The 14,425-nt window shown below is 38.9% G+C and overlaps 1 protein-coding gene across 2 annotated transcripts in view; it reads right to left on the minus strand.

The window, feature by feature from the left end:
- The window catches only part of VPS4B (vacuolar protein sorting 4 homolog B (S. cerevisiae)), a 22,906-nt gene that overhangs the window by 8,233 nt on the left and 248 nt on the right, over positions 1–14,425 (minus strand). For both annotated transcript variants that reach the window (XM_010585994.1, XM_010585993.1), the window contains exons 2-9: positions 11,781–11,892; positions 10,476–10,626; positions 9,143–9,210; positions 6,058–6,177; positions 5,665–5,821; positions 4,064–4,212; positions 3,824–3,905; positions 1,533–1,752 (exon numbers count right to left, since the gene is read on the minus strand). In XM_010585994.1, coding sequence (XP_010584296.1) covers positions 1,533–1,752; positions 3,824–3,905; positions 4,064–4,212; positions 5,665–5,821; positions 6,058–6,177; positions 9,143–9,210; positions 10,476–10,626; positions 11,781–11,892 — 1,059 coding nt within the window. The remainder of the gene's footprint in view (positions 1–1,532; positions 1,753–3,823; positions 3,906–4,063; positions 4,213–5,664; positions 5,822–6,057; positions 6,178–9,142; positions 9,211–10,475; positions 10,627–11,780; positions 11,893–14,425) is intronic.

Below are 14,425 nucleotides of genomic sequence, written 5' to 3' on the forward strand. Positions count from 1 at the left end.
CCCCCCCCCCGCCAAAATGACAGGCTGCAGGTTTATGTTAATAACTACAAAGCTGACCAAGCTTTCCTCAATGCAGACTCTGGAAAGTTACGTAGTCCTCTCATATTCTGGACCATATTGGATTTAAGTCTTCCTTTTTCTTCAACTTGTAAGCTGAATGTGTTCCTAAGAAACTACATGGAAAAAAAGAGCCTATCTTCAATTCTAAACAACTGTAGCTGTTCAGTTTAGGGCCCTTAACCCTTTTATGTCAGACTGAGTTACTGGTGAAAAACCTGTAATTGTAACTGAGATGACGAAGAACTGCTGCCAAAACAAATTACATGGTACGTATCTCTTGACAGCTGAGGATCTAAATTTTTTACTACTTTACCCAACCCCACACCTGCTCTTTTAAGGAGCAACAGATGAAAACTTCCCTTTACAGCAGCAAAGACCTCTACAGAATACCTTGACTCACCTTTACCTAAGATACAAAAATTTCTGCAAAATCAAAGTTTGCAGTAAAAATGTAAACAAAAAATACTTTTAGTCTGGGTCTACTCTAAAAAATGCTACACAGGAAAAATATAATTTTATTTAACCAATACACGTGTTGTATGTATTTGGAACTCTGTTTACAACCATTGATAACGTTATCACACTTTTTTTTTTCCCCATTGAAGAGCTTAATAGTTTATAGAGAACAATTAATTTGATTGAACAAGACCCATATGTGCAAATTCTCCAGGGGGAAAAAAGAGCATTCCCAGATTTAATGGATTTAGACTGGTGCTAAAGAACTCTAGTTGGTTCTTTGTCAGGTAAAGTTTCTGAGATCCAAACATTTAGAAAAAATGTTTCTTAAGTCAGTACATAGTATGTAGATGTAACTGCAAGATAAGCCAAACAATATAGTTTCAATAGTCTCCTTCAAGTGTACTTAAGTGTAAACTATTTCACATTACAGCAGCATCCATAGAATGCTGCCTACTGCCCAATGAAACACAGACCTTGCTCAGTTGTCTTGTGTCTTTACTACTGTCACAAGTAACATTGATTCAATGTTCTTACCAGAACTTTAATTTTTCAGTTCAAAAAATATACAAAGCAAGCAGAATGTTCATAATTATAACCCATCTGTTCCCACGTGGATGAGGGATACGTTTGTTTAAACATGCTAGAAAAACATGAAGAACCATGTAACTTGATCCAGAAAAAGAGCACCTCTGTAACATTCCCATTTAAGTCAAACTTCAAACTGAATGCTTTTAACGCTACCTAGAGACATGAATAGTCATCAGAGCTTGGATTACACAGCATGAATACCCAGAAACTAGCTCCATCAGACTTATGGCAGGACAGGCTGGGGGCAGGGAGATGAGGGAAGATTAAAAAAAGAGAAATACCCAAGTTCTCCCCTGGTCGATCAAAAGGACATTCATAAGCGTGCAGTATTTCCCAAAACCAATTCAGTTTACTTGCAAGGAATTTTCAAATTAAGATAGTTCTCAGAGATGAAATAACTTGAAAAATTTTTGATTCCTACTTACTTTTTTAAAGTGAGTAGCTGATTGCACTTTTCTAACAGGCTGCATCAGTGCATCACGTACAATGATGCTTATATCTGCACCAGAATAGCCATCAGTTCTCTTTCCAAGCTCTTGATAATCTGATTCCGTTAGGAGATTCGGAGTTGACCCAAGGTGAAGTTTGAACATTGCAGCCCTGGCATGGTCTTCAGGTAAAGGAATATAGATACGCTTCTCAAACCTTATTTAAAAAAGAAAAAACAAAATGTTCCACAGATGCTAGCTCATGCAGGTGCACAGTGGAAAGAAGCTTATGCAAATAAGTACATAGTTTGCTCCTAACAATATTAGAAAGAAGCAGTTTCAGTATTATAAACCTTTAAAAAAATTTTCTAAGGCAAATATTCAACAACCTGTTCTCATACATACTGTAGCTAGCATAAGCTAACATCCAGAATATAGCAACTACTTCCTTATCACGACAAAGATCTTCTCTTCAGACTGAAATTTTTCCAGATATTCTCCATCAGAGTTTGTTTTAAAAGAAAAAACTGAGGGGAAAAAGTCTTCAAGTGTTGAAGTATATTTGAACAGTTTTCACACTCAAAGAACTGCCTGATAACAAGCCGACACAACAACTTTCTACAGTCTCCAACTAAATTAAAGGAAACCTCGTAGTTGGAAGCAAATTTGAAGTCAGATTCTCAATACAGTTGTCAGAAAATGTTGATAACTGCAGTTTTTCCTTTGAAGCAGCATCTGTTCTCACAGTGGGGATTACCTCCCACCAACAAAATAGGAGCGACTCCAAATTCTGTAGAAGACAACCAACTCGATATACATGACAAAGTGGACCAAATCCATGAAAACCTCATTTGATTACTGCCATTGTTGTACAAGTTCCTTTAAGTCTTACGGACAAGACTTAGAGAGCTACTCTTTCACACTGCAGAGATCAGAGAATGGTTTGGGTTGGGAGGGGCCTTTAAAGGTCATCTAGTCCAACCCCCCTGCAATGAACAGGGACATCTTCAACTGGACCAGGTTGCTCAAAACCCCATCCAACCTGACTTTGGACACTTCTAATGATGGGGCATCCATAACTTCTCTGGGCAACCTGTTCCAGTGTCTCACCACCCTCATAATAAAAAATTTCTTCCTTATGTCCAAACATGGACATAAGGAAGATATGTCTAAGACATAAGGATATGTCTAAACCTACCCTCTTTCAGTTTAAAACCGTTGCCCCTTGTCCTGTCACTACAGGCCTTGGTAAAAAAATCCAAAACATCTCTCCATCTTTCTTATAAGCCCCCTTTACATATTGAAAGGTCACAGTAAGGTCTCCCTGGACCCTTCTTTTCTCCAGGCTGAACAACCCCAGCTCTCTCAGCCTTTCTTCACAGGAGAGGTATACCAGCCCTCTGATCATTTTTGTGGCCCCCTTCTGGACCCACTCTATCAGGTCCATCCATACCTGCCTTGTGCTGTGGACCGCAGAGCTGGAACTTCAAAAATGACTTGAAATTTTAAGCAACACCTTCACTTCTAAATGTCTAGCACAAAACTATAGTCATACAGGTTGGAAGCAACCTCTGGAGGTCACCTGGTCCGACCCCCAAAGTATGGCCAGCTTCAATTAAGTACATAAAAGTCAGTGACAGGCACAAAAAAGTAATGTTTCTTTAGCCTACAAAAATGACCATTATCCAAGCTGTGTTCTCATCACAACATAATCATATTTGTCACATAGCTGTTATTTGTCCTCTGCTGCTCTGCAGCTCAAAAAAGACCCAGCTAATTAGATACAGGTATGGAAGTCCTTTATCTACAAAACAGCAGTTAAAGCATGCACTGAAAGATCACAAATTATGCCTGACCAGTAGAAAAACATGCTGTTTCTGTGTAACATAAGGCTACATTTCCATGAAAGAACTCAAGCTGCTCAACAGTTTAACAGCTGAAAAGGAAAGCTCTACCCCTTCTCGTCCTTCTGAGGTACATATTTTGTAACTTGTCCCCCAAGCCCACCAGAAAACCAACCAACAGGGAAACAGAATAGTTTTCTGCTTGCTCAAGCACAATCATCTAACCAAGAAATCAAATAAACTACAGGGCCAATATAAGAGTGAACAACCTACCTCTTTAAAGGGGCAAGGGGCTCTTAGATTGGCTCAGTCCATCTCATGGAATTGAGTTGTAGAACATTAGCCATGTCCACAAACATGAGCTGGATTACTACCTGAAGTAGTCTCAGACTGAACTCTCACAACAGTTGCAAATTTCATACCATGAAAAAAATGCCATCATACCTTCTCCTGATAGCAGAATCCAAAACCCAGGGTATGTTTGTTGCTCCTAAGACCAAGATTCCTTCATTGTCAACACCAACCCCTACAGCAGGGCAGAAATCATTTCACTGTTTAGATGATAAACAGAGACTGTTTTAAAATGTTGTGGAACTGCACATCTTTTTAGTGTTCTCATGCAAGCTATACTTAAAATACCTATCTTAATTCCTTTAACTGATTCTGAAAACCAAGTAAACTTACCTTGCATCTGGACTAGAAATTCTGTTTTTATCCGTCTAGCAGCCTCACTTTCATTTTCACTTCTTGACCCGCAGAGGGAATCTATCTCATCAATGAAGATAATAGAAGGTTTGTTTTCTCTGGCAAGCTGGAACAAGTTTTTCACTAATCTTAAAAAAGGAAACAGCTTCAGTTATCTTAATGATTACACCAGTAAAAACACATAACTTAAGATTACAATACAGTCACTTCCTTTAGAGAAAGCTAAAAAAAGAAAAGTATTAACATAAAGCTACTCAAAGACACAACATTCTTCCAGCTCCAAGACTCAGCATTATACTGAGCGAGATAGCCCAGCTTAAAGGGAGGTGAAACATTTTAGAGTACTCCAAGCATGGTTTTGCAAGAAAAAACCCTTTTTTAGTTTACATTTCTACAAGACAGCCTGGACTATACAAAACCACCACTTTTGGCAGATTCAAAAGAACATGGCTTTCTCTTATTTAACATTTGTAACCTAATCAGGTTAACTCTAGAGATTTTGTAAGAAATAACATGTACATTTATGTTATAAAACTTTACTAAATACCTTTTGTATGACAAGAAAAGTTGGTTTGCAAAAAAAACCCTAGCCATAACATATTTTACTCAGTTAAAAAGGAAAATAAATAGGAACATGCTGGGAAATTCTTCACATTACCATCACTAAATCTCAGGCAACAGTCTCAAATGAAGTCAAACAGAAAAAACGCCAAGCTGGACTCCAGTTCTGTATTCCTTTTGCAACAGAAAAGCAGCTTAAGGTTTCCAGCTTTGAGGAAAAAAAACAGCTCAAACACTTTTATCTAGTGGCCTTTCTTCCTCATCCTATCAACTTTAAATAGTGTTGCTCAGTTGTCCCACACTTCAAAGTATTAAAGCATGGTTTTGACAAGTATTCTCATCATCACAGAAAGTCTCTTCTGTACAAACCCAGAGCTTTTTCTTAATTCAGGTAATCTTCATTGGAAACCTAGATGGACAAATTCCTGCGCTTCTAGACTGCAGACAACACGTCACTTCAGGCTTCCTGGTCATCTTCACACATCATATAGTAACAAACAGTTAGCATGGGGAACCATGAAATTTTCTTTCATGGCTGCTCCTCTCCTTTAACCTATTTTTGCAAGTCTCTTATGTCTTCCAGATTTTGTTTGAAATCAGAATAAAGAAAAAACACCTCCGTATGGATGAAGAAATGGCATGTGTTAACAGCACAGCTGCTGGGACAGATGAGTGGGGACATGCCAAGAGGCAGAGCACCCCAACGCTTCAGACTGATGTAGTGTGCAATCACAGCTGAGTTCAGAAGGGGAATGAGCTCCATGGTGGTCCCAAAACCTAAGCTAGTTTTAAAAACTGTCTTGAGCACTGAAGAGAGGTCCAGCTGCAGCAGCACAAAATGTAGTACATGATGATATCTTTACATGGCACTGCAGCATGAAGCATAGAAACACCTGAGGTTTGTTTTTAAAAAGACATGACCCTTCCCTCAAATTCAATTTCTTTACAGCAACTTATCTAGCTCTATATTAACTTCTTCTTGCCAATGTTTTCCTGGACCTCTGGCAACTCCAACTTACTTTTCACTTTCACCTAACCACTTTGAGACAAGGTCAGAGGAAGATACTGAGAAGAAGGTGGAGTTGTTTGCTTCTGTCGCCACAGCTTTTGCTAAATAAGACTTTCCTGTTCCTGGTGGTCCAAACAGGAGGATCCCTCTCCAGGGTGTTCTCTTTCCTGCAAGAGAGAAACCAGCAGTCTTCAAAATACTGTAGAAAGACTGGACCTATTTTTCTGATGAAGCCCCTCTAATTTACTCAGAGGTTTTCCACATCTACCCATGAAACTTCTGTCAGATGGATCACAATCTTTTTTAAGAGCTCAGCTTGAATCTGATAACACTGGCACAACACTCCTCAGACCCCACTGCCGTTCCTGACTGGCCAATAGCAAATAAATGCTTTAATTCTGACCTGTAAACAGGTGTGGAAATTTAATGGGCAAGATCACTGCTTCTTTAAGTGCTTCTTTGGCACCTTCGAGGCCAGCAACATCACTCCATTTGACATTTGGTCGCTCCATAACAATTGCTCCTATAAGAAAAGATTGTATAAATTAGTGATGCACATATCTTTTCACAACTTCAACAAATTCCATTTTGGAAAAAAATAAATTAGGAAATCTATGCCCATGTCCATACTGAATAAAAACAAGGCATTTCTAAGTAGATATAAACATCGAATACTGTTAGTCAAATGGACGTTATTTCTACAGAAATCTGTCACATTGTTTTATCACAATAAACCATGGATAACCAGAATACTCGAGAGTTAGTAGAAGTCCTGCAATGGTTAAAGCTAGCCCAAACCTGACCAGCAAATGTGCATTTAGTAGTCACAGAGGAGTAGCACCTTCTCTAACAGGTACCCAGGCATCATCTCCTCACTAAACCATCACTGTACTTCCTGAAAAATTTGAAACTTCATTTTAAACAAGGGAAGCAATGTAGCTGCACTAGCCCAGGATTTATAAGATTCTCCAGCAGATGAAGTAACTTGTTGAGTATCTCCAGATGGGCAGCAAACAATTGGATCATCTAATGGTAAAGAGCTTTGAGAGCTAGGGCTGAAAGCATGGGAAAGGTTTTATGGAGCCTGCTTAGCTGCAGAAGCAGCGTCTTCTTAGTCTAGCCACATTCTCTCAAAAGTTTATCACAAGGTCTCATCTTGCTCAACCAACTAGTTCAGCTTGATTTTAGCTAACTGAGCTGTAATTTAGCCTTCACTTCAGACTGGTTAGTCTGACATGCTAAAAATGGTATTGTCTTGACTACTTTTAGATGGGACAACTTGGATCTGAGCTAGTAGCTGAATAATAGATCTTGTAATCCTAGCCAAGGCAAATCCAAAAGGTAAGCAAAATTTTCTAACATGAACAAATGACAACCAACCCAATGCTTATCTAAGTACACTGAAAGTTTCAGTTGCCCTATTTCTCTACAAGGAGCTTTCTAAAACTTCACAACTGGCTTTCACCAGCTCTTTTCTTGACACTTTCACCTTCTGCCTTCAGGGCTCTGAAGTAATTTAAGGCTTTTTTTCTTCTACAGGATTGATTGTTACTCACTGGCTAATGAATAAAGCAAATAACACTTGCTTACTTTTTAAGTATCTCCTTTGAGATTTTTTTCTTTTGCTGCATTCCTTTTCTATCAGATTGAAATGAACAATTTCTGTTAACAATTGCAATTGCTAACAATGTGGAATTTAGAGTCCAAAAGCAACATCGTATTGTTAAAGATGTTACAAATGTTACAGAGAAAGTTGACTGCAAACCATCTTGGCTTGCAATCTATTTACTGGAATTAATTCAACCACCCACTTCCAATGCATTAAATTCTTTTGCTAGATTGATTACATCTCAGTTTTTCTTAAAGTAAACAGAACTATGGGCTCTATCACTAAAATAATTAGCAGAATAGGTACCAGTTCAGATAGGAACAGGAGATTATTTTAAAGTTGAAATATCAGAGTTATCTTAACGAGACATGCCATGGTAACTGAAATCACTGCACTGTAAGAGATTACCTGTACCAGGACACAAATCAAACTGGAATCGTAGGCTTCCTAATTTTGTAGGTGTAAATTAATAGCTGGAAGATTAAGCAATAGAGTACAAAAGGTACTTTAAAATACTAAACAAGAGTACATGACAATAGACCCACAACTAACTATCCAGTCTTAATGTTACTGGTCACTTCACCTACAATAAGCCAAGTTGCTATTATAATTAAAAACCTGATAAATACCCACAGATTTGGGGAAGTTCCATAAGGCAGAGTCAGCTGGGAGTAACAAGGCAGCAAAATTAAATACAAAAAATTTCTGTGGCTGTTGTGGGAAGCAAAATGAAAATGAGCAATCTGAAGGCTGCCCAGAGCTTGTATTATCTGAGTAACAGACTCCTATGTTATGTTTAAAGGTACCAAGGATCTCACACCTCAGACTTTCAAGCAATCAAATGTATAAGCAAGAACGTCGTCATTTTATAGAAAGTATCAAAGAAGTGGTGGGTGCAAGAAACTACTTCTTGAAGTAAGAACTGAAAATCAGATTCATGTGGGAAGAAACAAAGCCTTTATAGTGAGAGACAGGACAACAGTCTAATGCTCATCATTTTTCTGTCATTTTAAAATATAGGAAACTGTCCCATATAACTGTGCATAACATTAAATAAATGTGCAGAGAAGTAGAAAAAAAACTTGGCACAGTTTCCAAATATGATACAATAGCTCCTGAAATTACACAGGCAGAAAGATGTGGTAAATGCATTTGATCTTTGTTACACTGAAAAATAGGGGAAGAACAACCAAGTTTCTTCAGATCCATAAGCACCTTCTGGCAGGGAAGCTCTGAACAGTGCTTCACCATTAAAGGGTAAAACAACAAAGCAAGCCTCTTTTTTACTGTGTATAAAACTACTGGTAGCTGCTGTACATCGCATCACTGATTGTATTCAGCATTTCAGTTCAAAAACCCAAACTATTACGTAACTCAACTGGAAAAGCATCATCATTGCACATGAGAAAATGCTGTCTGTTACTATAAATGGGCACGAATCCATGTTCTCAACTCCTATGCCTGAGCACAAGCTTTTTTGTGAAAATGGTCCTGCTTACACTAAGTGTATGATGTCTGTTACCTTAGCCTCTAGGCAATACTCCAATGCACTTAAGAGTAAAAAACACTGATTCAGTTTAGCCAATAGCTACCTGGGATCTTGCAACTTCTCCCATTGGAAAATGCTATCCTGATAAATGGTACAATTTTAACATGAAGCACAAGGTACAGGAGAAACATTTCAACACAGTCACTGTATAATTTCATGGCACACAAACCCATACTTCCATAAAGACCATGCTTTTGTATGTGAAGAGTTCATACTATCTGAGCCACTTACAGACAGCAAGTTAATCCGTAACATTTACATGGCAAAAAACACAGGAATTTGCTTGACTGAAGACACCCCTATTTAAAGAAAAGGATGCTTCAAAATTACCTTGAAGTTGATTCTGTAACTTCTTTTTTTCAGGATTCTCTGACTCCCCTTCCCCATCACTGTCATTCCTGATTTGGAAAAAACACGAAAAACAAGAAAATGTTGAAATACAGTAAGGGAGACTGCTGACTTAGGATAAAAATCAGAATGCAGAAAGCAGAAAAACCACCAGTCTGAGGAATGAAAGAAACCTTGAGATGCCTTCAGATCTCTACAAGTTTACATCATTGTCCTCTTGTACTCCTGCTTTTCTACACCACGTTCTTTCTAATTCACCCTCCTCACTATTTCAACCTCCTCTTATGGGTCTGAGCTCTTTTAACACACTCCTACATGCTCTGAGCCAGCGTTTAGGAAACAAAAGCAACAGAGAAGCACTGAAATGGTTTATTTGTAGATATTGGCACTCGTCCCCTATCTGGAACTGCAACAGGACTTGGTCAATTCCCCCTAGTACTATGAAACTCTACACCATCATCTTGTCAGAACAAAGGAAACCGGAAGTTAAACAAGGGGAAAAAAGAGACTTAGTGAACAACTGGAGTGGAGGTCACGAAAATACATGTAGCCTCTGTGATATTAGCAATTCCTTCTATTATAAACCAGCAGAACACAGTACAGCTCAAAAAATAAAACTGATGAGACAAGTAGACAATGAAGGAGACTGAAAATCAGGTGAAGTTTCAAGAGACAACTGAACAACTCTAGCTGTTCAGGACTGCTAAAAAGGGCAATCCCACCAGAAGGTATCATCCTGAATCCTTCCCCTCTCCTATCCCCACAAAGGCAGTAGCAAATGCAAAAAAGGCTCTGCTTGTTCAGCTCTCTGATACACAAACGAAAAACAAATCTAATAGAAGGAAAACAGCAGATAAACTAATGCAGCAAGGCATTAGAATGATTCAGTCCATCTTACAAAACTTCACCCTACATAGAGCTTTGCACGTCTTAGCGAGCGTGAGACAGATCAAACTCGGGCCCTAGTAATCATCATTCTGAATTTATTTTCTAGTTAGTAAGTATTTAAATGTAGAAAAACGTTAAGGGTCATCAGACTTATTGCCATTAAATCCTATAATCATGTGTTAGTCTGAAACAGCTTTCATTCTTCAGTGAATTTCCTATGCAAGTGTTCGCACATTTTAGTAAACAAGCACAGAAATGCCCATGATGCTAATATATGTTATTTTTCTTTTATTAGCCCACTGTATTTCAGCATTAGTAGTCATTTGAAGCATTTAAAAAACACTAGTTAAAATGATCTTTGAAGAGTTGAATTTTAGAATAAGCTGAGTTCAGGAAGTATTTTGCTTTACCTTCTCCAAAAACATACCCTTTTCCATCAGTAGGACCAGACTCTTTAACTGGTTTTGGTGCAGTGTTTTCTCTCTTTTTCAGATATTCTTTCAGCTTTTCTGCTCTGTCCAAGTATTGTGTACATTTCATTCTAATGCTCTGTTTTGCTTTATCACCCTGTGCTTCATCTAAGAGTTTGAAGAGAAACAATGCTTTGTTAACAGCAGAACACATGTGCATCAATCAGAAAACAAGACTAAATCTGTCTTCTTTATATCTTATTAATATACCTCTCTCAGGGTTCACCACACAATCAAACACCTATCTTTCCACTGTACCACGGGAAGAAGTGACAGGAAGGATGTCATCACCTGCCAGAAATCAAATATACACCTCAACATTGCTTTGGCTTAAAATTTGAGAGTAAAGGATTAAGGACAATGGCACTGGAAGCTCTTCTGTCAGCCTTTCAAGCTGCTATACATTGTCTTAGTAACTCCTTTTCTAAAATAGCTCATCAAGAAGCTGCTTGTGCTAAGCAATTTTTATTTAGAAGCATCCTTTATTTTTCCATAGCCTACTAAATTTAAAAGATGTTCACTTCATACAGAAAAAAATTACATAAAACATCTGCAAGTTAGGTGTGGTTCAACAGCCACACTGTTCTCTTAGTCACTATTACAGTATTTCAAATCAGCAATCAAAATTTAACGTTAGGTTTATGTGTTGTTTCCAAAAGTACATCAGTATTGTTAAAAGCACAAAAAGTGATATTCTGATAAAGTCAACAAAATATAAGCTGATAGGAAGTGATAAACACAAATTATCCTATGTGACTATAAAGAAAATAGTGTTTTTTTCAAATCATGGAGATCTGCAAGTGCACTTATGTCAGGTGAGCAACCCTAGCCCACTTAGATTAGGGCTGTATCTACATTAAGAAAGCCCACTCCTTGCATACAAACACTTGACATGATACAAAAGGTACATGGAAGTGTGAAAAGGCATAAAATAATGAGAATATGGAAACTGAAGAAAAATTACAACATACAAAGACAGAAGTCCAGAAGAGAGACAAACCCCTGCCTTCCTCTCTTAAAAAAAAAAACCTAAAACAAAACACAAGTAAAAAAAAAAAAAATCTGACTTCTTACAAGAATGGAGCAAGTACACAACACAGTAAAGGCAAAAGCTACAAAATATATGACCTAAGTCAGACTACAATTTGCAAGTATCAGCTGATGAAGAAAGTAAAAATTTAAATACTGATGTCAGCGTAAGAGATTGCTCCGTCCAATTTGACTACTAAACTTTACTTAATCAACCAATACATTACACGTACATTTAACAACATGGAGAAAATACTGCACAGCGTGTTGGTACAAGCGGAAGGCTTCCTCATAGTTTCCTGCTTTATCTTCTTGTGCCGCCTTGCCAGCAAGCTCTATTGCCTTCTGTAACACAAGGAAATAATTAAGTGCTGTGCGAGAGCATTTTGCATGATGAAAGAGACATTTTAAGCTATTGCTCTGACTGTTTTTTGATGGCCGGTTTTTCTGCTCTTCAACATTTATCCCCAAAAGTCAAATACAATTGATTGCAAGTCTTAGGTGGTGCTTTGTACATGACCATATTTCTATCCTTTTATGAACAGTGATTAACAAACTGCTGAAATTTACTATCACACAAAAAAGTGTAAGTTAGAAGAACAAGTTTGAGTACTAAGTTGGAAGTACTACTGGCTTGTCTATGCAGTTTTCCTTACCAATCTCTTGCATTTATTACGGAAAGATTTGGAAATCCATTCTAAGTTGTGGGGTTTTTATCACAGACCCAGACACGTTGAACTATGACTGATGACATCAGCAAACCCTGTCAATAGCAGAGTCAATAAAGGAAGTACGTGATTACAATGCACTGAAACTAGCACCATCACTCTTCCAACCCTATGCTAGAAGACATCTTCAAGGACTGACTATTTGTTTGGCTTCTCTAGAAGGATTTAGGATCTTGATATCCAAGTGAGAAATTCTAATTACCACTCCAGTGGGAGGGGAGAAAAAACTCTACCAGACAAAGAATGTACCCAAATTGCGAGCATCAAGAAAAGTTCTAGGAGAAGTTATGGATGGATTTTTAATTTATTTGTTGAGCTAGTTTCAAATAAAACTGACTGTGATATAAGCCATCATGTTGCATACACCAGCCTGTGGATTTGTTGGTATCACCGTTATTCCTTTGCTCTTAATTGCTTATTACCTTTCATTACACTTTGGTCCTTGGAATGCCTATACCACTTCAGGACATTTAAAGCTGTCAGTTTGAACGACTAGTTCATGTAAGTTTAAAAAGGGCATCCTGTTAGCCAGAGTTAACCAAGACTAACTAAATCTTCTATAGCCCCACATGTATTTTTCCACAATTTCTTTTCCTAAGCATTGTTAGTATGCTCAGGTTGATTATGGTAATGTCAGGGAGCAAGGTGAAGAGCTTCAACTGCAGCAAGGAGTTTTCATTAGACATTCCAGTACAGATACTCTTGCCACTATCTGGACACTCTGAGGCGCTTCAGCCAAAACAAAGATAGTAAACAGCAGACATGAAAGAAGAAACAGCAAAATCTCTCATTCTATTGCTTTGTATTGCTGTCTTGGAAGCAAAGATCATCTCAACAGATGTACTCGACATCAAAGAGAAATCTATTTAAAAACAGTGATCCAATAAAGCAGACTCTACAGTTCTGTTGTGGCAAGTGTTGAAACACTGTAAGCACTTATTTCTTCGGAACAGAACTTAGCCTTTCCTTTTTGGAGAAGCCATGAGCTAATAAGCAGTTTACCACATTTGAATGGGCAGTCCCCTCCTTGCTGCTCACCTTGTGCTGGCTCTGTTAGGCCCCTCTATGCATCATTCGAATCCAGCAAAAGTGTAAAAATTAACCCCCAAAAGAAGTTACCTCCTTCTTAAAGTTCTTCGGTCCCTTAGAGACTTAAATTACCAAAGAACAGTCCAATGATTCCTGGATCCAGTACAACAAAGAGTGACAGATGTGACACTAAATTCAAAGAATAAATGGCAAAAACCACCTACTAAAACGGAACTGTGAGAAAACAGGGCATGTTGCAGCCCTGCTGCTCTGAAATAGAAGAAAGTCTACATCATGTACTGACTGTTTTTTATATACTCCATTTTTGTAAATACTCAAAGACTGTTACTTGGGTATTGGATTCTCAGCTCTAATTATATCAGCTGGAATCTTAGCCTGTTACTGTGATGAAGAACACTGCTATGAAACAGGAAATAAGTTATTAGAAAGTTCTATGGACTAGGAAATAGATGCCCAGCTCTAACTATCCATGAGGCAAAAGCTGTATTTATCAGGCTACGGTTTGATAGTTTGATGAACGTCACCCTCAGAAAGAACATCAGCTTAAACGTTTCATTCTCCTCCTGCTTATTCTAGACCCTGTGATATCTCCCCTAGCTTTGCCAGCGTAAGCATTACATGGCTGTAACGAGCTTACAGAAATGATCACAGTTCAGAACAGCTCAACAGAAGATTACGATTTTTACCACAGGTCACTTCTGGATCTGTTTTGCCAGCTAGCCGCGGGACCGACTAGACAGCCCCAGCTGAGGGTTAACACAAACAGAAGAGCAGAGCACGCAAAGGCTTCCTGCAGTCAGCAGCCCTAGAAGAAACCTAACCCAAACTGTGCCTCTAGACCACCACAGGCAACTGTGCCTCCCAGGCGGACATCAGGCCCCGCTGCTCCAGCGTCCCGCAGGGCTGCTGCCCCCGCCGGCCCGGCAGGTCCCGGTCCCGGTCCCCGTCCCCTCCCCGGGGAAGCCCGCCCCCCCCCCCGGGGGGGCCCACCGCTGACGAGGGGATCACCCTGCGGCCTCCGTTACTGCCGAGCCCCAGGCCGGGTCCCCTCGACAGCCCCTTACGCCTGCCGACGGGCGGGCAGGCGGCGGGGGAACCCC

Source organism: Haliaeetus leucocephalus, unplaced genomic scaffold, assembly GCF_000737465.1.
Source record: "Haliaeetus leucocephalus isolate CR32 unplaced genomic scaffold, Haliaeetus_leucocephalus-4.0 Scaffold137, whole genome shotgun sequence".
NCBI classification, from domain to species: Eukaryota; Metazoa; Chordata; class Aves; order Accipitriformes; family Accipitridae; genus Haliaeetus; species Haliaeetus leucocephalus.